At 47.5% G+C, this 25197-nt stretch overlaps 1 protein-coding gene across 4 annotated transcripts in view; it reads right to left on the reverse strand.

Moving 5' to 3' along the window:
• LOC110491172 (solute carrier organic anion transporter family member 4A1) overlaps window positions 1–25197 on the reverse strand; it is an 88344-nt gene that overhangs the window by 27811 nt on the left and 35336 nt on the right. For all 4 annotated transcript variants that reach the window (XM_036947669.1, XM_036947672.1, XM_036947670.1 and 1 more), the window contains exons 2-7: window positions 20384–21448; window positions 5545–5635; window positions 4455–4576; window positions 4225–4336; window positions 2708–2862; window positions 387–645 (exon numbers count right to left, since the gene is read on the reverse strand). In XM_036947669.1, coding sequence (XP_036803564.1) covers window positions 387–645; window positions 2708–2862; window positions 4225–4336; window positions 4455–4576; window positions 5545–5635; window positions 20384–21212 — 1568 coding nt within the window. In that variant the 5' untranslated portion in view covers window positions 21213–21448. The remainder of the gene's footprint in view (window positions 1–386; window positions 646–2707; window positions 2863–4224; window positions 4337–4454; window positions 4577–5544; window positions 5636–20383; window positions 21449–25197) is intronic.

Raw genomic sequence — 25197 nt, forward strand, 5'->3', positions numbered from 1 at the left:
ACCTTCTAAACACTAGGCTATCTGCCGTCCCAAAGGTTCTCACGGAGACCTTGGCCAATTGTATTGCCAATTACCCCTCATGCACAATTCCATGACGGTCTCAACCCTACCAGTCTGTTTAGCTAACATTCCACTTCTTTGTACTCAAAATAATGATTATACTGTATAATGGGTAAGACAAAATAATTATTATACTGTATAATGGGTAAGACAAAATAATGATTATACTGTGTAATGGGTAAGACAAAATAATGATTATACTGTATAATGGGTAAGACAAAATAATTATTATACTGTATAATGGGTAAGACAAAATAATTATTATACTGTATAATGGGTAAGACAAAATAATGTCAAATATTCCACTGGGCCTGGTCTGGGCTTACCTGTTGTGGAGGTTGTGGGCTGGCTCATAGTACTGTTCATTGTACTGATGACCCGGTGGCAGGTTGCTGCGGTAGGGGGAAGTCACCCCGGCCATGGGGACGTTGGGACAGTGGATGAGGAAGATGAAGATGGCAAGAAGACTGATGACGGCACACACTATGCAGAACCTAATGATGTCACGGCAACGGAGGTTCAGCTTCTTCACGATGTAGCCACCCAGGAAAGTGCCCCCTCCACCCGCGGGTACCACCATGTAGCCTGGTGGGAGGAGAGGTAAAGTTAGTACCATGTAGCCTGGTGGGAGGAGAGGGAAGGTTAATACCATGTAGCCTGGTGGGAGGAGAGGGAAGGTTAATACCAAGGGAAGGTTAGTACCATGTGTATGTGAGGGATGAGGAGGGAAGGTTAGTACCATGTGTATGTGAGGGATGAGGAGGGAAGGTTAGTACCATGTGTATGTGAGGGATGAGGAGGGAAGGTTAGTACCATGTGTATGTGAGGGATGAGGAGGGAAGGTTAGTACCATGTGTATGTGAGGGATGAGGAGGGAAGGTTAGTACCATGTGTATGTGAGGGATGAGGAGGGAGGTATAACTAGTTAAATGGTAGTACTGTGAATAAGGGGCCCAATATCCATGTGGCAGAGCACCAAGTATTGTCACGTGGCAGAGCACCAAGTATTGTGACGTGGCAGAGCACCCAGTATCGTGACGTGGCAGAGCACCAAGTATTGTGACGTGGCAGAGCGCCAAGTATTGTGACGTGGCAGAGCGCCAAGTATTGTGACGTGGTAGAGCGCCAAGTATTGTGACGTGGCAGAGCACCCAGTATTGTGACGTGGCAGAGCACCCAGTATTGTGACGTGGCAGAGCACCCAGTATTGTGACGTGGCAGAGCACCCAGTATTGTGACGTGGCAGAGCACCCAGTATTGTGACGTGGCAGAGCACCTAGTATTGTGACGTGGCAGAGCACCCAGTATTGTGACGTGGCAGAGCACCCAGTATTGTGACGTGGCAGAGCACCCAGTATTGTGACGTGGCAGAGCACCCAGTATTGTGACGTGGCAGAGCACCCAGTATTGTGACGTGGCAGAGCACCCAGTATTGTGACGTGGCAGAGCACCAAGTATTGTGACGTGGCAGAGCACCCAGTATCGTGACGTGGCAGAGCACCAAGTATAGTGACGTGGCAGAGCACCAAGTATTGTGACGTGGCAGAGCACCCAGTATCGTGACGTGGCAGAGCACCAAGTATTGTGACGTGGCAGAGCACCCAGTATAGTGACGTGGCAGAGCACCAAGTATAGTGACGTGGCAGAGCACCCAGTATTGTGACGTGGCAGAGCACCCAGTATTGTGACGTGGCAGAGCACCACGTATTGTGACGTGGCAGAGCATCAAGTATTGTGACGTGGCAGAGCGCCAAGTATTGTGACGTGGCAGAGCACCAAGTATTGTGACGTGGCAGAGCGCCAAGTATTGTGACGTGGCAGAGCACCAAGTATTGTGACGTGGCAGAGTATACGTATTGTGACGTGGCAGAGCACCAAGTATTGTGACGTGGCAGAGCACCACGTATTGTGACGTGGCAGAGCACCCAGTATTGTGACGTGGCAGAGCACCACGTATCGTGACAGACCACCACGTATCGTGACGTGGCAGAGCACCACGCATCGTGACAGAGCACCACGTATCGTGGCAGAGCACCACGTATCTTGACACTGACCTAGAGCGAGAGAGCGAGAGAGAGACGTGGCAGAGCACCACGCATTGTGACAGAGCACCACGTATCGTGGCAGAGCACCACGTATCTTGACAGAGCACCACATATCGTGACAGAGCAGCACGTATCGTGACGTGGCATAGCAGCACGTATTGTGACGTGGCAGAGCACCACGTATCGTGACAGAGCAGCACATATCGTGACGTGGCAGAGCACCACGTATCGTGACAGAGCACCACGTATCGTGACAAAGCACCACGTATCGTGACATGACAAAGCACCACGTATCGTGACAGAGCACCACATACCGTGACGTGGCAGAGCACCACGTATCGTGACGTGGCAGAGCACCACGTATCGTGACGTGGCAGAGCACGACGTATCGTGACGTGGCAGAGCACGACGTATCGTGACGTGGCAGAGCACCACGTACCGTGACGTGGCAGAGCACCACGTACCGTGACGTGGCAGAGCACCACGTACCGTGACGTGGCAGCGCGAGTCCCATTGTAAACAAGCTTGCTAACTTCATGTAGAACGTGTGTCTCACATCACAGTTTGTGTGGGGTGGAGTTAGTGTTCTAACGCTCTCTCACCAAACCAGGTGGCTGCCTCAGATGCACTCAGACTGAACTGAGACTCTAGGAACTTGGGGCCGAAGGTGGACATGCCAGCGATGAGGGTGGCCTCTGTGGCCCCCGCCAGACACAGGAAGAGGAAGGGAGGGTTCTTCAGCAGGAGCAACACTGACCTAGAAAGAGATAGCGAGAGCGAGAGAGAGAGAGAGAGAGAGAGAGAGCGAGAGAAGACAGAGTGAAAGAGAGAAGACAGAGTGAAAGAGAGAGAGAGAAAGAGAGCGAGAAGGGAGAGTGAAAGAGAGAGAGAAAGAGAGCGAGAAGGGAGAGTGAAAGAGAGAGAGAGAGCGAGAATGAAAGAGAGCGAGAGAAGGGAGAGTGAAAGAGAGCGAGAGAAGGGAGAGTGAAAGAGAGCGAGAGAAGGGAGAGTGAAAGAGAGAGAGAGAGAGAAGGGAGAGTGAAAGAGAGAAAGAGAGCGAGAAGGGAGAGTGAAAGAGAGAGAGAACGAGAGCGAGAAGCGAGAGTGAAAGAGAGAGAGAGAAAGAGAGCGAGAGAAAGAGAGTGAGAAGGGAGAGTGAAAGAGAGAGAGAGAGAGCGAGAAGGGAGAGTGAAAGAGAGAGCGAGAAGGGAGAGTGAAAGAGAGAGAGCGAGCGAGAAGGGAGAGTGAAAGAGAGAGAGAGAGAGAGAAGGGAGAGTGAAAGAGAGAGAAGGGAGAGAGTGAGAGAGAGAGAGAGAGTGAGAGAGAGAGAGAGAGAGAGAGAGAAGGGAGAGTGAAAGAGAGAGAGAGAGAGAGAGAGTGAAAGAGAGAGAGAGAGAGAGAGAGAGAGAGAGTGGGGTTATTTCCTTAGTAAGATCTTCAGTTCTTAATTAAAGTAAAGCTCATCCATAATCTCTAACGCTGAGACCTGGGCCCGTATCCACAACATCTCAGAGAGCTGATCCACAATAACTTTCGCCTTTAAAATATACTGTACACGAATACACTCTTAGAAAACTATTTGCTTTCTAGAACCAAAAAGGGTTATTTGGCTATCCCCATAGGAGAACCCTTTGAAGAAACCCTTTTGGTTCCAGGTAGAACCCAACAGAGTTATACCTGGCAACAAAAAGGGTTCTCCTATGGGGACAGCCACAGAAACCTTTTGGAACAATTTTTGTAGTACTGTAAGCTGATTCAGACAGATCCTAGATCAGCCCTCCTACTCCGAGACACTTGACTACCATGTTATGTAACAACAATGTAGTCTTTGTCCTGTTTCCTCTCACTAATCCCCTGTTGCCATGGAGAATCAGTCTGCTTTCTGAGCCCAAGTTTTGTTGGAAATGGGGAGAAATTGTGCTTTACAACGGTATTGATATTACAGTTGATCTAAAATAAGGTCAATTGTACGAATCCAGCGCGATGTACAAACGTGAGTTAGTTAACGTTAGCTGATTGAATCCATCTGTCAGTGTTATGGTGTGAGTTAATAAATAGAGAAGGAGAGTGGAAGGCCTGGCTCCTTCTGTATCGTAGAGGGTAGGGTCACCTACTGTACCTGGGCATGTCTTTCACTGACTTCCCAAACTGAGGGTCTGATGCACTGGCCTGACTGCCATCTTTCAGCTGGTGGGTCTCAGACACACGCATGGCCACATACTTCTGAGAGCCTGGACAGAGAAAGGGGGGACAAAAATACAGATATATATGTTGATGTCAAAGACTGATCTCATTGGGATGTGTTGGGTTCTGTGGTGTTGGTGAAGTGACATTAAGTTGGTCAGTAACCTGGTAGTTGGCGTGGGTAACCCAGGATGGGCAGGGCGACGACCAGCCCTGCTGCGCCTCCTGCCAGGAAGCCAATCCACCAGGCCCCCACCCACAGAGGGTTCTCTGGAGTCAGCTCCGTCCTACACACAGGGAAGGGGCACAGAAGAAGATATGACGAAGAGGACAAAAAGTTGCGAGATGGACAATAATGAAGTCGAGAGCTTTGGCTTATTTATTGAGAATTATTAGTAAATGTTACACTGAAAAGGACCACTAGAGGGTAGTATTGTATATCTGTAGAATGGCCACTAGAGGGAGGTATTGTATATCTGTAGAATGGCCACTAGAGGGAGGTATTGTATATCTGTAGAATGGCCACTAGAGGGAGGTATTGTATATCTGTAGAATGGCCACTAGAGGGTAGTATTGTATATTTGTAGAATGGCCACTAGAGAGTAGTATTGTATATCTGTAGAATGGCCACTAGAGGGTAGTATTGTATATTTGTAGAATGGCCACTAGAGGGTAGTATTGAATATCTGCAGAATGGCCAATAGAGGGTAGTAATTGTATATCTGTAGAATGGCCACTAGAGGGTAGTAATTGTATATCTGTAGAATGGCCACTAGAGGGAGGTATTGTATATTTGTAGAATGGCCACTAGAGGGTAGTAATTGTATATCTGTAGAATGGCCACTAGAGGGAGGTATTGTATATTTGTAGAATGGCCACTAGAGGGTAGTAATTGTATATTTGTAGAATGGCCACTAGAGGGTAGTAATTGTATATCTGTAGAATGGCCACTAGAGGGAGGTATTGTATATTTGTAGAATGGCCACTAGAGGGTAGTATTGTATATCTGTAGAATTGCCACTCAAATCAAATCAAATGTTTGTCACATGCGCCCAATACAACAGTCTGTGACTAGGGTGGCTGGAGGCTATTGTATAGCTGTAGGAACACATTTCCCCTTTTAAGGTGAAATAATTTTTATAGTCTACGGGTCCAGCTGAATCAGATCCGGTAAATACAGACGCATTAAGAAGCTGTTCCTCTGAGCTGAGTCAAGAGGTATGGTACGTGGAGGCAGACAGACAGAGGTACTCACGTCATGTGGATCTCTGTGTAGATGTTGAGGAAGTATCCTCCTAGAAGATACCCTGCAGCTGGGCCCACGATGGCTGCTGTATAGAAGATCCCTGAGGAGCCAGACAGACAGAGACCAGAAAAGAGCTTCAGTTAGGGTCTTCCTACATCCCCTCATTGTTACTAAAAGCATTGTAATTGGGACAAATCATTCACTAAACCCTTAACCTCAACTAAATCTTGTAATAAATAATCTGGTGACTAAACTGCTTGGAGTAACTCTGGATTGTAAAACTGTCATGGTCAAAACATATTGATACACCAGTAGCTAAGATGGGGAGAAGTCTGTCCATAATAAAGTGCTACTCTACATTCTTAACAGCAACAAGGCAGGTCCTGCAGGCCCTAGTTTTGTCACACCTGGACTACTGTTCAGTCATGTGGTCTGGTGCCACTAAGAGGGACCTCAGAAAATTACAACCGGCTCAGAACAGGGCAGCAGGACTGGCCCTTGGATGTACACAGAGAGCTAACATTACTAATATGCATGTCAATCTCTCCTGACTCTAAGTGGAGGAGAGACTGACTTCATCACTACTTGTATTTATGAGAGGTATTGACATGTTGAAAGCACTGAGCTGTCTGTTTAAATGACTGGCACACAGCTCGGACACCCATGCATACCCCACAAGACATGCCACCAGAGGTTCAGTCCCCAAGTCCAGAATAGACAATGGGAGGCGTACAGTACTACACAGAGCAATGACTACATGGAACTATGTTCCACAGTACCACATAGAGCCATGACTACATGGAACCACAGTACCACATAGAGCCATGACTACATGGAACTCTGTTCCACAGTACCACATAGAGCCATGACTACATGCCACATCAGGTAACTGATGCCAGCACTAGAATCAGATAAAAAAAACAGCTAATATCTAGAAAACAAAATCCATGTGTACATGTATTGTAGAGATGTAGTCTGAGGGAACACACTGTGGTAGTAGAGTAGTGGTCTGAGGGAACACACTGTGGTAGTAGAGTAGTGGTCTGAGGGAACACACTGTGGTAGTAGAGTAGTGGTCTGAGGGAACACACTGTGGTAGTAGAGTAGTGGTCTGAGGGAACACACTGTGGTAGTAGAGTAGTGGTCTGAGGGAACACACTGTGGTAGTATTGGTAAGAGGAAACACACTGTGGTAGTAGTGGTCTGAGGGAACACACTGTGGTAGTAGTGGTCTGAGGGAACACACTGTGGTAGTAGAGTAGTGGTCTGAGGGAACACACTGTGGTAGTAGAGTAGTGGTCTGAGGGAACACACTGTGGTAGTAGAGTAGTGGTCTGAGGGAACACACTGTGGTAGTAGAGTAGTGGTCTGAGGGAACACACTGTGGTAGTAGAGTAGTGGTCTGAGGGAACACACTGTGTTGTAGAGTAGTGGTCTGAGGGAACACACTGTGGTAGTAGAGTAGTGGTCTGAGGGAACACACTGTGGTAGTAGAGTAGTGGTCTGAGGGAACACACTGTGGTAGTAGAGTAGTGGTCTGAGGGAACACACTGTGGTAGTAGAGTAGTGGTCTGAGGGAACACACTGTGGTAGTAGAGTAGTGGTCTGAGGGAACACACTGTGGTAGTAGAGTAGTGGTCTGAGGGAACACACTGTGGTAGTAGAGTAGTGGTCTGAGGGAACACACTGTGGTAGTAGAGTAGTGGTCTGAGGGAACACACTGTGGTAGTAGAGTAGTGGCCTGAGGGAACACACTGTGTAGTAGAGTAGTGGTCTGCGGGAACACACTGTGTAGTAGAGTAGTGGTCTGAGGGAACACACTGTGGTAGTAGAGTAGTGGTCTGAGGGAACACACTGTGTAGTAGAGTAGTGGTCTGAGGGAACACACTGTGTAGTAGAGTAGTGGTCTGAGGGAACACACTGTGGTAGTAGAGTAGTGGTCTGAGGGAACACACTGTGGTAGTAGAGTAGTGGTCTGAGGGAACACACTGTGGTAGTAGAGTAGTGGTCTGAGGGAACACACTGTGGTAGTAGAGTAGTGGTCTGAGGGAACACACTGTGGTAGTAGAGTAGTTGTCTGAGGGAACACACTGTGGTAGTAGTGGTCTGAGGGAACACACTGTGGTAGTAGAGTAGTGGTCTGAGGGAACACACTGTGGTAGTAGAGTAGTTGTCTGAGGGAACACACTGTGGTAGTAGTGGTCTGAGGGAACATACTGTGGTAGTAGAGTAGTGGTCTGAGGGAACACACTATGGTAGTAGAGTAGTGGTCTGAGGGAACACACTGTGGTAGTAGAGTAGTGGTCTGAGGGAACACACTGTGGTAGTAGAGTAGTGGTCTGAGGGAACACACTGTGGTAGTAGTGGTCTGAGGGAACACACTGTGGTAGTAGAGTAGTGGTCTGAGGGAACACACTGTGGTAGTAGAGTAGTGGTCTGAGGGAACACACTGTGTAGTAGAGTAGTGGTCTGAGGGAACACACTGTGGTAGTAGAGTAGTGGTCTGAGGGAACACACTGTGGTAGTAGAGTAGTGGTCTGAGGGAACACACTGTGGTAGTAGAGTAGTGGTCTGAGGGAACACACTGTGGTAGTAGAGTAGTGGTCTGAGGGAACACACTGTGTTGTAGAGTAGTGGTCTGAGGGAACACACTGTGGTAGTAGAGTAGTGGTCTGAGGGAACACACTGTGGTAGTAGAGTAGTGGTCTGAGGGAACACACTGTGGTAGTAGAGTAGTGGTCTGAGGGAACACACTGTGGTAGTAGAGTAGTGGTCTGAGGGAACACACTGTGGTAGTAGAGTAGTGGTCTGAGGGAACACACTGTGGTAGTAGAGTAGTGGTCTGAGGGAACACACTGTGGTAGTAGAGTAGTGGTCTGAGGGAACACACTGTGGTAGTAGAGTAGTGGTCTGAGGGAACACACTATGGTAGTAGAGTAGTGGTCTGAGGGAACACACTGTGGTAGTAGAGTAGTGGTCTGAGGGAACACACTGTGGTAGTAGAGTAGTGGTCTGAGGGAACACACTGTGGTAGTAGTGGTCTGAGGGAACACACTGTGGTAGTAGAGTAGTGGTCTGAGGGAACACACTGTGTAGTAGAGTAGTGGTCTGAGGGAACACACTGTGTAGTAGAGTAGTGGTCTGAGGGAACACACTGTGGTAGTAGAGTAGTGGTCTGAGGGAACACACTGTGGTAGTAGAGTAGTGGTCTGAGGGAACACACTGTGGTAGTAGAGTAGTGGTCTGAGGGAACACACTGTGGTAGTAGAGTAGTGGTCTGAGGGAACACACTGTGGTAGTAGAGTAGTTGTCTGAGGGAACACACTGTGGTAGTAGTGGTCTGAGGGAACACACTGTGTAGTAGAGTAGTGGTCTGAGGGAACATACTGTGGTAGTAGAGTAGTGGTCTGAGGGAACACACTATGGTAGTAGAGTAGTGGTCTGAGGGAACACACTGTGGTAGTAGAGTAGTGGTCTGAGGGAACACACTGTGGTAGTAGAGTAGTGGTCTGAGGGAACACACTGTGGTAGTAGTGGTCTGAGGGAACACACTGTGGTAGTAGAGTAGTGGTCTGAGGGAACACACTGTGTAGTAGAGTAGTGGTCTGAGGGAAAACACTGTGGTAGTAGAGTAGTGGTCTGAGGGAACACACTGTGGTAGTAGTGGTCTGAGGGAACACACTGTGGTAGTAGAGTAGTGGTCTGAGGGAACACACTGTGGTAGTAGAGTAGTGGTCTGAGGGAACACACTGTGGTAGTAGTGGTCTGAGGGAACACACTGTGTAGTAGAGTAGTGGTCTGAGGGAACACACTGTGGTAGTAGAGTAGTGGTCTGAGGGAACACACTGTGGTAGTAGAGTAGTGGTCTGAGGGAACACACTGTGGTAGTAGAGTAGTGGTCTGAGGGAACACACTGTGGTAGTAGAGTAGTGGTCTGAGGGAACACACTGTGTTGTAGAGTAGTGGTCTGAGGGAACACACTGTGGTAGTAGAGTAGTGGTCTGAGGGAACACACTGTGGTAGTAGAGTAGTGGTCTGAGGGAACACACTGTGGTAGTAGAGTAGTGGTCTGAGGGAACACACTGTGGTAGTAGAGTAGTGGTCTGAGGGAACACACTGTGGTAGTAGAGTAGTGGTCTGAGGGAACACACTGTGGTAGTAGAGTAGTGGTCTGAGGGAACACACTGTGGTAGTAGAGTAGTGGTCTGAGGGAACACACTGTGGTAGTAGAGTAGTGGTCTGAGGGAACACACTGTGGTAGTAGAGTAGTGGCCTGAGGGAACACACTGTGTAGTAGAGTAGTGGTCTGAGGGAACACACTGTGTAGTAGAGTAGTGGTCTGAGGGAACACACTGTGGTAGTAGAGTAGTGGTCTGAGGGAACACACTGTGTAGTAGAGTAGTGGTCTGAGGGAACACACTGTGTAGTAGAGTAGTGGTCTGAGGGAACACACTGTGGTAGTAGAGTAGTGGTCTGAGGGAACACACTGTGGTAGTAGAGTAGTGGTCTGAGGGAACACACTATGGTAGTAGAGTAGTGGTCTGAGGGAACACACTGTGGTAGTAGAGTAGTGGTCTGAGGGAACACACTGGTAGTAGAGTAGTGGTCTGAGGGAACACACTGTGTAGTAGAGTAGTGGTCTGAGGGAAAACACTGTGGTAGTAGAGTAGTGGTCTGAGGGAACACACTGTGGTAGTAGTGGTCTGAGGGAACACACTGTGGTAGTAGAGTAGTGGTCTGAGGGAACACACTGTGGTAGTAGAGTAGTGGTCTGAGGGAACACACTGTGGTAGTAGTGGTCTGAGGGAACACACTGTGTAGTAGAGTAGTGGTCTGAGGGAACACACTGTGGTAGTAGAGTAGTGGTCTGAGGGAACACACTGTGGTAGTAGAGTAGTGGTCTGAGGGAACACACTGTGGTAGTAGGGTAGTGGTCTGAGGGAACACACTGTGGTAGTAGAGTAGTTGTCTGAGGGAACACACTGTGGTAGTAGTGGTCTGAGGGAACACACTGTGGTAGTAGAGTAGTGGTCTGAGGGAACACACTGTGGTAGTAGAGTAGTGGTCTGAGGGAACACACTATGGTAGTAGAGTAGTGGTCTGAGGGAACACACTGTGGTAGTAGAGTAGTGGTCTGAGGGAACACACTGTGGTAGTAGAGTAGTGGTCTGAGGGAACACACTGTGGTATTAGTGGTCTGAGGGAACACACTGTGGTAGTAGAGTAGTGGTCTGAGGGAACACACTGTGTAGTAGAGTAGTGGTCTGAGGGAAAACACTGTGGTAGTAGAGTAGTGGTCTGAGGGAACACACTGTGGTAGTAGTGGTCTGAGGGAACACACTGTGGTAGTAGAGTAGTGGTCTGAGGGAACACACTGTGGTAGTAGAGTAGTGGTCTGAGGGAACACACTGTGGTAGTAGTGGTCTGAGGGAACACACTGTGTAGTAGAGTAGTGGTCTGAGGGAACACACTGTGGTAGTAGAGTAGTGGTCTGAGGGAACACACTGTGGTAGTAGAGTAGTGGTCTGAGGGAACACACTGTGGTAGTAGAGTAGTGGTCTGAGGGAACACACTGTGGTAGTAGAGTAGTGGTCTGAGGGAACACACTGTGTTGTAGAGTAGTGGTCTGAGGGAACACACTGTGGTAGTAGAGTAGTGGTCTGAGGGAACACACTGTGGTAGTAGAGTAGTGGTCTGAGGGAACACACTGTGGTAGTAGAGTAGTGGTCTGAGGGAACACACTGTGGTAGTAGAGTAGTGGTCTGAGGGAACACACTGTGGTAGTAGAGTAGTGGTCTGAGGGAACACACTGTGGTAGTAGAGTAGTGGTCTGAGGGAACACACTGTGGTAGTAGAGTAGTGGTCTGAGGGAACACACTGTGGTAGTAGAGTAGTGGTCTGAGGGAACACACTGTGGTAGTAGAGTAGTGGCCTGAGGGAACACACTGTGTAGTAGAGTAGTGGTCTGAGGGAACACACTGTGTAGTAGAGTAGTGGTCTGAGGGAACACACTGTGGTAGTAGAGTAGTGGTCTGAGGGAACACACTGTGTAGTAGAGTAGTGGTCTGAGGGAACAGACTGTGTAGTAGAGTAGTGGTCTGAGGGAACACACTGTGGTAGTAGAGTAGTTGTCTGAGGGAACACACTGTGGTAGTAGTGGTCTGAGGGAACACACTGTGTAGTAGAGTAGTGGTCTGAGGGAACATACTGTGGTAGTAGAGTAGTGGTCTGAGGGAACACACTATGGTAGTAGAGTAGTGGTCTGAGGGAACACACTGTGGTAGTAGAGTAGTGGTCTGAGGGAACACACTGTAGTAGTAGAGTAGTGGTCTGAGGGAACACACTGTGGTAGTAGAGTAGTGGTCTGAGGGAACACACTGTGGTAGTAGAGTAGTGGTCTGAGGGAACACACTGTGGTAGTAGAGTAGTGGTCTGAGGGAACACACTGTGGTAGTAGAGTAGTGGTCTGAGGGAACACACTGTGGTAGTAGAGTAGTGGTCTGAGGGAACACACTGTGTAGTAGAGTAGTGGTCTGAGGGAAAACACTGTGGTAGTAGAGTAGTGGTCTGAGGGAACACACTGTGGTAGTAGTGGTCTGAGGGAACACACTGTGGTAGTAGAGTAGTGGTCTGAGGGAACACACTGTGGTAGTAGTGGTCTGAGGGAACACACTTAATGTGTTGTAGATATGTGGTAGTAGAGTAGTGGTCTGAGGGAACACACTTAATGTGTTGTAGATATGTGGTAGTAGTGGCCTGAGGGAACACACTTAATGTGTTGTAGATATGTGGTAGTAGTGGTCTGAGGGAACACACTGTGTTGTAGATATGTGGTAGTAGAGTAGTGGTCTGAGGGAACACACTTAATGTATTGTAGATATGTGGTAGTAGTGGTCTGAGGGAACACACTGTGTTGTAGATATGTGGTAGTAGAGTAGTGGTCTGAGGGAACACACTGTGTTGTAGATATGTGGTAGTAGAGTAGTGGCCTGAGGGAACACACTGTGTTGTAGATATGTGGTAGTAGAGTAGTGTCCTGAGGGAACACACTGTGTTGTAGATATGTGGAAGTAGAGTAGTGTCCTGAGGGAACACACTTAATGTGTTGTAGATATGTGGTAGTAGAGTAGTGGTCTGAGGGAACACACTTAATGTGTTGTAGATATGTGGTAGTAGTAGTCTGAGGGAACACACTTAATGTGTTGTAGATATGTGGTAGTAGTAGTCTGAGGGAACACACTTAATGTGTTGTAGATATGTGGTAGTAGAGTAGTGGTCTGAGGGAACACACTTAATGTGATGTAGATATGTGGTAGTAGAGTAGTGGTCTGAGGGAACACACTTAATGTGTTGTAGATATGTGGTAGTAGTAGTCTGAGGGAACACACTTAATGTGTTGTAGATATGTGGTAGTAGAGTAGTGGTCTGAGGGAACACACTTAATGTGTTGTAGATATGTGGTAGTAGTAGTCTGAGGGAACACACTTAATGTGTTGTAGATATGTGGTAGTAGAGTAGTGGTCTGAGGGAACACACTTAATGTGTTGTAGATATGTGGTAGTAGTAGTCTGAGGGAACACACTTAATGTGTTGTAGATATGTGGTAGTAGAGTAGTGGTCTGAGGGAACACACTTAATGTGTTGTAGATATGTGGTAGTAGTAGTCTGAGGGAACACACTTAATGTGTTGTAGATATGTGGTAGTAGTAGTCTGAGGGAACACACTTAATGTGTTGTAGATATGTGGTAGTAGAGTAGTGGTCTGAGGGAACACACTTAATGTGTTGTAGATATGTGGTAGTAGTAGTCTGAGGGAACACACTTAATGTGTTGTAGAGTAGTGGTAGTAGTAGTCTGAGGGAACACACTTAATGTGTTGTAGATATGTGGTAGTAGTAGTCTGAGGGAACACACTTAATGTGTTGTAGATATGTGGTAGTAGAGTAGTGGTCTGAGGGAACACACTTAATGTGTTGTAGATATGTGGTAGTAGTAGTCTGAGGGAACACACTTAATGTGTTGTAGATATGTGGTAGTAGTAGTCTGAGGGAACACACTTAATGTGTTGTAGATATGTGGTAGTAGTAGTCTGAGGGAACACACTTAATGTGTTGTAGATATGTGGTAGTAGTAGTCTGAGGGAACACACTTAATGTGTTGTAGATATGTGGTAGTAGAGTAGTGGTCTGAGGGAACACACTTAATGTGTTGTAGATATGTGGTAGTAGAGTAGTGGTCTGAGGGAACACACTTAATGTGTTGTAGAGTAGTGGTAGTAGTAGTCTGAGGGAACACACTTAATGTGTTGTAGATATGTGGTATGAAACATTTTAAACGGTCTATAACTGCCTGAATGTTGCTGGGCCCCAGGAAGAGTAGCTGCTGCCTTGGCAACAGGTAATAGAGATCCTTAATACATAAAATACAATTGTTCCTGCCTCAACCCGGGTTAAAAGACCTCATTGTTCCTACTTTGATAAGTTTGGTTTTCATATGAGTTGTTTATTTTTGATCAATAAGCTCACAGAGACAGACAGAGAGACAGACCGAGTCCATTCACTGAGTTCTCACTGAGGTCATTGAAATGGTGATTGTGTTCTATTGCCTCTGTTGCCTCTGAAAGGAAAATAGCGGGGTGCGAGGCACAATTCAAAGGCATATTATTGACGTCTGTGGGGAAACTGCTGATTGGAAGACAGGGAAGGTCTAAGGGATGGTCAAATTGCCTGATTCAATAGAGAACAGATGTAGCAGGGGTTTCTGGGACTTGTCTGTTGGAGTTCAGTTGGAGACATAATGACATAATGTTACCCACAATCCAATTTGAACAACTGTATTCAACAACCAATCAACAGGGGTGTAAACAGTCTGTCACTGTTCTAGAGTTAAACATTGCCATTCCGATCCATTAGATTACAATCCTCTCCACACGCATGATTTCACATCTAAAGCGTGTGTTTAGTGAGTCAGCCTAATGACCCTCATACCAATGAATCAGCCTCTGCTCTCATCTGCACATCCTGTTTCCTGTCATTCTACCCTTGTCTGACAGTCTCACAGCATTCTGGTGGCTGCTGTGTCAGTCTGTGGTCTTTGACCACCCACACACACCTAATGCAGATGAAACCACAAGGATATAATTCACACACGGTATCAGTCAGCCGCCACAAACACTGCCAGTACACGGTATCAGTCAGCCACCACAAACACCGCCAGGACACGGTATCAGTCAGCCACCACGAACACCGCCAGGACACGGTATCAGTCAGCCACCACAACACGGTATCAGTCAGCCACCACAACACGGTATCAGTCAGCCACCACAACACGGTATCAGTCAGCCACCACAACACGGTATCAGTCAGCCGCCACAAACACTGCCAGGACACGGTATCAGTCAGCCACCACAACATGGTATCAGTCAGCCGCCACAACATGGTATCAGTCAGCCACCACAAACACTGCCAGGACACGGTATCAGTCAGCCACCACAACACGGTATCAGTCAGCCACCACAACATGGTATCAGTCAGCCACCACAACATGGTATCAGTCAGCCACCACAAACACTGCCAGGACACGGTATCAGTCAGCCGCCACAACATGGTATCAGTCAGCCACCACAACATGGTATCAGTCAGCCACCACAACACGGTATCAGTCAGCCACCACAAACACTGCCAGGACACGGTATCAGTCAGTCACCACAACACGGTATCAGTCAGCCACCACAACACGGTATCAGTCAGCCACCACAACACGGTATCAGTCAGCCACCACAACATGGTATCAGTCAGCCGCCACAACATGGTATCAGTCAGCCACCACAGCACGGTATCAGTCAGCCACCACAACACGGTATCAGTCAGTCACCACAACACGGTATCAGTCAGCCACCACAACACGGTATCAGTCAGCCACCACAACACGGTATCAGTCAGCCACCACAACACGGTATCAGTCAGCCACCACAAACACTGCCAGGACACGGTATCAGTCAGCCACCACAACACGGTATCAGTCAGCCACCACAATACGGTATCAGTCAGCCACCACAACACGGTATCAGTCAGCCACCACAATACGGTATCAGTCAGCCACCACAACACGGTATCAGTCAGCCACCACAACACGGTATCAGTCAGCCACCACAATACGGTATCAGTCAGCCACCACAACACGGTATCAGTCAGCCACCACAACACGGTATCAGTCAGCCACCACAACACGGTATCAGTCAGCCACCACAATACGGTATCAGTCAGCCACCACAACATGGTATCAGTCAGCCACCACAATACGGTATCAGTCAGCCACCACAACACGGTATCAGTCAGCCACCACAACACGGTATCAGTCAGCCGCCACAACACGGTATCAGTCAGCCACCACAACACGGTATCAGTCAGCCACCACAACACGGTATCAGTCAGCCACCACAACACGGTATCAGTCAGCCACCACAACACGGTATCAGTCAGCCACCACAACACGGTATCAGTCAGCCACCACAACACGGTATCAGTCAGCCACCACAACACGGTATCAGTCAGCCACCACAACACGGTATCAGTCAGCCACCACAACACGGTATCAGTCAGCCACCACAACACGGTATCAGTCAGCCACCACAATACGGTATCAGTCAGCCACCACAAACACTGCCAGGACACGGTATCAGTCAGCCACCACAACACGGTATCAGTCAGCCACCACAACATGGTATCAGTCAGCCACCACAACATGGTATCAGTCAGCCACCACAAACACTGCCAGGACACGGTATCAGTCAGCCGCCACAACATGGTATCAGTCAGCCACCACAACATGGTATCAGTCAGCCACCACAACACGGTATCAGTCAGCCACCACAAACACTGCCAGGACACGGTATCAGTCAGTCACCACAACACGGTATCAGTCAGCCACCACAACACGGTATCAGTCAGCCACCACAACATGGTATCAGTCAGCCGCCACAACATGGTATCAGTCAGCCACCACAGCACGGTATCAGTCAGCCACCACAACACGGTATCAGTCAGTCACCACAACACGGTATCAGTCAGCCACCACAACACGGTATCAGTCAGCCACCACAACACGGTATCAGTCAGCCACCACAACACGGTATCAGTCAGCCACCACAAACACTGCCAGGACACGGTATCAGTCAGCCACCACAACACGGTATCAGTCAGCCACCACAATACGGTATCAGTCAGCCACCACAACACGGTATCAGTCAGCCACCACAATACGGTATCAGTCAGCCACCACAACACGGTATCAGTCAGCCACCACAACACGGTATCAGTCAGCCACCACAATACGGTATCAGTCAGCCACCACAACACGGTATCAGTCAGCCACCACAACACGGTATCAGTCAGCCACCACAACACGGTATCAGTCAGCCACCACAATACGGTATCAGTCAGCCACCACAACATGGTATCAGTCAGCCACCACAACACGGTATCAGTCAGCCACCACAACACGGTATCAGTCAGCCACCACAACACGGTATCAGTCAGCCGCCACAACACGGTATCAGTCAGCCACCACAACACGGTATCAGTCAGCCACCACAACACGGTATCAGTCAGCCACCACAACACGGTATCAGTCAGCCACCACAACACGGTATCAGTCAGCCACCACAACACGGTATCAGTCAGCCACCACAACACGGTATCAGTCAGCCGCCACAACACGGTATCAGTCAGCCGCCACAACACGGTATCAGTCAGCCACCACAACACGGTATCAGTCAGCCACCACAACACGGTATCAGTCAGCCACCACAACACGGTATCAGTCAGCCACCACAACACGGTATCAGTCAGCCACCACAACACGGTATCAGTCAGCCACCACAACACGGTATCAGTCAGCCACCACAACACGGTATCAGTCAGCCACCACAACACGGTATCAGTCAGCCGGCAGCACAGAGAGAAGAAGAGTAGTAAGACCATATGAGAATCAAGCTGTGCTCTGCAGTTTACAGGTCCTTTGACACAGTACACTTGTATTTTTGTTTTTACATTTAATTGAAACATTGTATCATTATTAAAAACAATGGAAACTTTTCTCTAGTGCACATATGTCAGAGTCAAGGCCCGCGGGCCACATCCGGCCCGCAAGAAGGTTTTTTACGGCCCCTGGGATGATCTTGATTTATTATTAGAACCGGCCCGCAGCAAGCCGGCAGCCCGCAGATCTTTTACACGCACCAATACTACATTTCCCACAATGCAAAGGTGACGCACCGAGCAGTAGGCTGCTTCATTTCAATATTTATTGGCACAGCAGTCGTCAGCATCACAGTAAAATTAACTTTCAGACACCCATCAAAAATGGCAAAACGGAAGGTGGATACTGAGAACCGGGGGTTTCAAACAAGGTGGGAGTCGGAGTATATGTTCACGAAGGTAGCTGGAAAACCTGTGTGTCTTCTGTGTGGAGAAAGTGTGGCGGTACTGAAAGAGTATAATCTGAGACGACATTATGAAACGAAACACGCGGACAAAAACAAGAATATGGACATGGAACAAAGGCTACAAAAGGCAGAGGAATTAAAACGAGGCCTCAAATCTCGACAGGCTCTGTTCAAAAAAGCCAAATCACAAGGCCAGGCTGCTGTCAAGGCCAGTTTTATTTTGGCAGAAGAGATCGCTAAATCAGCCCGGCCATTTACGGAGGGGGATTTCATCAAAAACTGCATGATTAAAGTTTGTGACGAAGTTTGCCCAGAAAAAAGGCAACTCTTTTTAAATGTGAGTCTGAGCAGAAACACCATTGCCGAGAGAGTAGACCAGTTGTCCATCAATCTAAAAGAGCAGCTTGTGAAAAAGGGAAAATATTTTATTGCATATTCCTTGGCTGTGGATGAGAGCACCGACATTTCTGACATTGCCCAGTTGTCAATTTTCATCCGCGGAGTGGACTCCAACCTAAGCGTGACAGAGGAGTTTTTGGCTTTACGTCCTATGCATGGCACAACTACGGGGCATGATTTGTATGAAGAGGTGTCAAGATGTGTAAATGAGATGGAGCTGCCTTGGGAAAAACTCGTGGGTTTGACAACCGACGGAGCACCTGCGATGTGTGGACACAGGAGCGGACTGGTGGCGAAGATACGGGAAAAGATGCAAGAGGAAAACGCGACAGGTGAGCTGACAGCTTATCATTGTATCATACACCAGGAAGCGTTGTGCGGTAAAGCCTTGAAAATGGAGCATGTAATGAGCATGAACTTTATCAGAGCCAAAGGTTTGAATCACCGCCAGTTCAAGGCATTTCTGACGGAGTTAGAAACGGAGCATGGTGATTTGCCTTATCACACAGAGGTGCGATGGCTAAGCCAGGGAAAGGTGCTTCAAAGATGTTTCGAGCTTCGTGAGGAGATTTGTCTGTTCTTGGACAGCAAAGGGAAAGACACAACACAACTCCGAGACAAAATGTTTCTGTGTGAAATGGCTTTTCTGTGTGACATTACGAGTCATCTGAATGCAATAAACTTGCAGCTGCAGGGTCGGGATCGTGTCATCTCTGATATGTACAGTACAGTGAAGGCATTTAAAACCAAACTGACTCTGTGGGAGACGCAGATGCGGAAAGAAAATTTGAGCCACTTTCCCAGCTGCCAGACCATGAAAGAGAAGCTCTCTACCAGTGCGTTCCCGAGCACACAGTTGGCTGATAAAATAGGTATGCTTGCCGCTGACTTTCGACGCCGATTTGCTGACTTTGAAGCACAAAAAAGCAGGTTGGAACTGCTCGGTAACCCATTTGCTGTTGACGTGGAAAGCTCACCACCAAACCTCCAAATGGAGTTGATTGACCTCCAATGCAATGATGCACTGAGGGCAAAATATGCAGCAGTGGGTGCTGCGGAGTTCGCCCGTTTCCTCCCCGGCACAATGCCCCAGCTGCGCATCCAGGCTGCTCAAACGTTGTCTATGTTTGGCAGCACATACCTGTGTGAACAACTGTTTTCTTTGATGAACCTGAACAAAACATCACACAGAAGTCGACTTACTGCTGAACACCTCCACTCAATTCTGAGGATTTCTTCAGCTCAGAGCCTTACCCCGAACATTGATGAACTTGTGGAAAAGATGGGACACCACCAAGTATCACCCTCAACCTCAAACAAGTGAACATTACTGTGCAATCACATATTTAGAGTTTTTACTCAGTTCAAGTTTAAAAGTTAAAATTTAATATTTGTTTTCACTGCATGTTACTTCTCCTTAAACAAAGTGTTGTTTTTGATTAATAGATTTTTGCACTTTATTTTTTTGTATTTCAATCCAATTATATTTTAAAAATATTTCAGTTGAGTGGATGATAGAAAATTGCTATTATTGTTTTTTCTTTGAAGTAAATTTAGCCCACTTTTGCTAAAATAGAAAATATAGTCTACTGATGGTGCCTTGAATACCGGTTTCTTTCATTTAATGTTCATGTTATGGGGATATTTATATAAAGGAAATTTGTCTTTTGTGTCTGTTGAAAATTAAAGATTACTGACAGAGCCATAAGAAAATATTGCTTTATTTATCTGATCATATTGTAATATATTTGTTAGGTTTTCAGTAGGTTCAATTAGGTTCACTAGACTATATGCGTCATTTAAAAATTTTTCAATGAACATTCGAACAGTCCGGCCCTCGTCTTGTAGCTGATTTTTTTATTTGGCCCTCCGTCCATTTGACTTTGACACCCCTGCTAGTGGATGATAAAGACATGCACCAGATGAATGAATATGAACAGGAAATACAAAAGATCTCATAAAGAGATCAGAACGACGCTCACGGTGTTGTGCTCAGTGACTCACCGATGTACACCGGGGCGTAGCTGGACTTGACGTTCTCGTCCAGGTAGGTGACGCCCAGAGTGTAGAGGGGCGTGGCTCCCACCCCATGCAGGAACTGGCCCAGCATGAAGACAAAGCGGTAGCTGGACAGGCCCCCACCCTCGTTATCATGGCAACGTCTGGTACGGTTCCCCGTACACACCCCTGTCTGCTCGGGCATGCTTACCTGGTACGGGGAAGTGGTGAAGTGAGGCAGGGCGAACACCAGAGATCCTAGCGCCATGACCAGCACCCCCCAGCCCAGCCAGCGAGGCTTGTGCCCCGTCCCACCAAAGTAACTGACAAAGGCCAGGCACACACAGGCAGCGATGTCGTAGGAGCTGGCGATGAGACCGGTCTGGTAGCTGCGCAGGTCAAAACGTCTCTCTATGGAGGTCACCACGGTGTTGATGAAGCCGTTGATGATCATGCCCTGGAGGAAGGAGGCCACACACAGGAAGAACAGTACCCAGCGAGGGGTGTTGAAGGTCTGGATGACTCGGGGCGTCAGAGCCCCCCAGCCACACAGGCCTTCTGAGTGTGTGGGGATGAATGTGAGGCCCAGTGGGGTCTCCGCGGGTGCTTGGCCCGTGTAAAGCTGTCCAGGCAGTGGGGTAGCAGCCCGGGTGAGGATGATGTGGCGAGCGGGGCTATTTCCAGTGGCGCTGCCAGGGCCTGAACCCACTGGGCTGTCCTCCTGAGAGTCTACAGGGCTGGGTGTCTCTAGGGAGGGGCACATAGGGCCGTCCTGGAGGTCCAGCAGCTCCTGCTTGGAGCTGAAGGAGACGTCGGCAGTGAGTAGGATAGGCATGACCCCAGGGAGGGGCTCTCTGAGAGGGATAAAAGGCCTGGGAGAGCGAGTGCGTTGTAAGAAAGGGTTGACTTTCTCCTGTGGGCTAGTGTCTGTACTCTATCTCACCCAGGGTATGGATATGCCACTGAGCAGTGAAAGTGTCTGGAAGTAGAAAGCAATCCTCTGCCAGAGGGGACCACTACACAGGGAAATGGACAGGATGTGCTTTACTGCGACCTCTGGGAAACGTCCTCCTAAAAAAGGAGAGAGGAGAAGATTGTCAGACATTATCACAAGGTGTTCTTTAGAAAGTATGAAAACGTGGAGATTAAAAAAATTATGATTCTAATAAAACACGTGAACTTTAAATCTGAGCCAATTCCTTTCGGTCTAGTGCCTGCTGACAGACAGAGAGCATGTGTCTCTGGTCTGGTCTGGTTTAACCCGGTCTCATGGTACTGTACTGCCTATTACCCTCCTGTGATGATGCCAGGGCGATGGAGTGGTCCAGAGGACCAGAACAAAACACTAAAGGGATTAGCTCTGCATGGGGGGGAGCTGGTCCAAGGACAGGCCAAGACACTAACACAACTACACTGTCCAGACCCACAGGTCCCCCCCCCCCCCAGACAAACACAGCAGTCATCTCACCATTTTACATAAAGACATACTGTATCTACTCAGTGAATGTTCCCTATATACTTTACTGGCTCTCAAGAGCATCGTCCTCCATGAATGACAGTTGAAATACTTTGAATAACATCTCTGATAAATGTATGCAAATGAATCCAGTGACCGCACATGGTGCTGTGGAGCAGAAGGTAGAACACAGGCTAACAGGTGAACCAAAGGTCATTCATATGGTGATCAGCTGATCCCTGGATCTCTCACACCACCTCACCCCTCTTCACCCCACACCACCTCACCTCTCTTCACCCCACACCACCTCACCCCTCTTCACCCCACACCACCTCACCTCTCTTCACCCCACACCAACTCACCCCTCTTCACCCCACACCACCTCACCTCCACTTCTTATTCCCCAAAATGAAGAAATAAATGAAAACGGATGGTAAGGCAGGGGTACTGAGGTGATTGGCTAACTCTGTAAATGGCTTTGCTTGTGTGTGTGTGTGTGTGTGTGTGTGTGTGTGTGTGTGTGTGTGTGTGTGTGTGTGTGTGGTTCAGACAGACAGCTGGCCACAGGCATAGCAGGGATTGACATGAAGGGTTGCCCGGTTACCTGGGGCAAGTGAACTGAGTAGTCATGCTAGTTGAGTGTGCTGGGAGGTTGCCCCATTGGGCAGTTGATTTAAAAAAGCAAGCTTGGAACACCTGTATTTGGGGAGTTTTTGGTACCCTTCCCCAGATCTGTGCCTTGACACAATCCTGTCTCGGAGCCCTACGGACAAGTCCATGCACTGTCAACTGTGGGACCTTATATAGACAGACAGCTGTGTGCCTTTCCAAATCATGTTTAATCAATTGAATTTACCACAGGTTGGACTCCAATCAAGTTGTAGGAACATCTCAAGGATGATCAATGGAAACAGGATGCACCGGAGCTCAATTTCGAGTCTCATAGAGAAGGGTCTGATTACTTATGTAAGTTATATAAGTTATATATTTTTTGTTTGTTTTTTTGCAAACATTTCTAAAAGCCTGTATTCACTTTGTCATTATGGGCTATTGTGTGTAGATTGATGAGGAAAAACATGTATTAAATCCATTTTAAAATAAGGCTGTAATGTAACAACATGTGGATAAAGGGTTCTGAATACTTTCTGAATGTACTGTACATGGCAGTTGGGCAAGTTGAATCTGCTCTGAGAATTGTTTTGCTGATAACCAAATGAAAAATAATTCCAGTATTGATGTTTCTGATTCCTCCCCTGTGTGTAGGTGAAAGGCAGACAATACACAGTAAGGCACTTCTACGTGTAAATAGCTCATTTACATGTTTTCGGTCAAGTGATCATAATCTTCGGGCAACCAACTAATACTCCCGATTTTCCCAATGGGCAAGTGCCTTTCAGACTTTATGTCAATCCCTGAAATACTTGCTTTCAGACTTTATGTCAATCGCTGGCAAAGTACATTGCCTTTGCTTTCATTCTCCCTTGAAGAGTTCACCAGCTAATCAAATTCTACCGTTCAGACTCCATCTCATCAAACCTATCCCAACACGAAAACAGCAATCAAAAAGAAGTGAAAGCATTTAGTCAGATAACACTTGAATATTTCTAAGAAGGACACCAGTCTTACCTTATCAAACACACTCCTTGTTGCTTGGTTTGTAGAGACCATTTTCTGTTTTTTTTATTTTTGAAACCATTCTATTGAATATAATGTAAGTGCTTAAAGAACTTGCAGGACACCTGCAGAAACAGTTTGGCCTGCCAACCTTCTCCAGAACTACAAACATGTGATGTCTTGTTCAATGGTCGCTAAACCCATATCATTTTATTGGTTCCTTTTCTTAAATGTTTGGTTGAGCAAGTATTACGAAAGAAAAGCTAACAACCGTTTTAAACATATAATTAAAGTGAGCACAGTGCTGTTATCTTTTATTCTGAGGGACTCGTTTTAAGAAACTCCTCTTTTCTTGCTTAGTTTTGGGAGCTATGCAGAATCCCCCCCCCCCCCCCCTCTTCTTTCACATAACCTATTAGCCTAATAATCCTCTCCTCGGTTCAACATCATTTACTTCATTTAGTTCACAATATAATCAGATTGAGGAAAATAATTCCTTAGATTCACCATACTGTTTTTTTTTTCAATGTTTTCTCAATTCCTCTTCAATACCAATCATGAAGCATGACAGCAAACACTAAGTCAATATTAAGCACGATTAACATCCTACCTCCTCATGGTAATCCCAAATATATCCTAGAGAAGAGAGGGCGAGAGAGCCAGCCTGATGATAGAAACAGAGTCAGGGAGAGAGATAAAGACTGAGGTATCCCAGGCTCTAAGCCCGTCTCTCCAAGCCTCTTAAATAAAATAGACGGCCCAACGCCCAACCCTAACGGTTGGATCCTGCTGATGACGGCCCAAGTGGAACGGCCCACCACTACAGTAGCTAATCCTGTGTAACTGGCTACTACCACCTCCCATTGACCACCTTACTGGACCCAGAACCCCCCCACTGTATTATACAGTATAACATAACATAATATCATATATAATAACCACTGTATTATACAGTAATATACTATTTTCGGCTAACACATCTCAGGGATCAGAGGTCAAAAGGTGAATTGCAAACAATGGTAACTAGTGTAAATGCAACCTCATTAACTGAACAGATATTCACTAGAGCAGAACAGTTATGTTGTAATGTGAATGTTGTGTGTGAATAGAGAACTGAATAGCACTGCAGCTGTTCTGAAGTGATTTATCACCGTTGTAACCTGCTTAGGGATAGTGTGTGTGTGTGTGTGTGTGTGTGTCTTCAGACATGATAGACTACCGCTATACATGACCTTTGACCTCTGTTAACCATGAGGCCCTGTGGAGAATCCTCCTGATGTGGCTGCCCTACACAATGTGTTAACATCCTCCACTTCCTGCATGCCGGTGTGTCATTCTCTCTGGTAGTGAAACCACAGAGCCAATCGAGATAAGGACCGAAGTAAAGGAAGGCTGGGTCATCGCAACAACCCTCTTCTGGCTGGAATGGGTCACCTTACAGAGAGCAGACTGTCCATAGGCATAAACATCACCTACAGGACAGATGGGAACATATTCAATATTATCCGTTTTAGAGCCAAGTCTAGAACCACAACCACAAGCACTTCTGTGAGTGCCTGCTCAGAAGCTGGCCATCGTAATGAGGCATCAACTCCTCCGGTATAGAAGTCATCGTAATGAGGCATCAACTCCTCCGGTATAGAAGCCATCGTAATCAGGCATCAACTCCTCCGGTATAGAAGCCATCGTAATGAGGCATCAACTCCTCCGGTAAAGAAGCCATTGTTATGAGGCATCAACTCCTCCGGTA

The sequence above is a fragment of the Oncorhynchus mykiss genome, chromosome 16, assembly GCF_013265735.2.
Source record: "Oncorhynchus mykiss isolate Arlee chromosome 16, USDA_OmykA_1.1, whole genome shotgun sequence".
Taxonomy (NCBI): domain Eukaryota; kingdom Metazoa; phylum Chordata; class Actinopteri; order Salmoniformes; family Salmonidae; genus Oncorhynchus; species Oncorhynchus mykiss.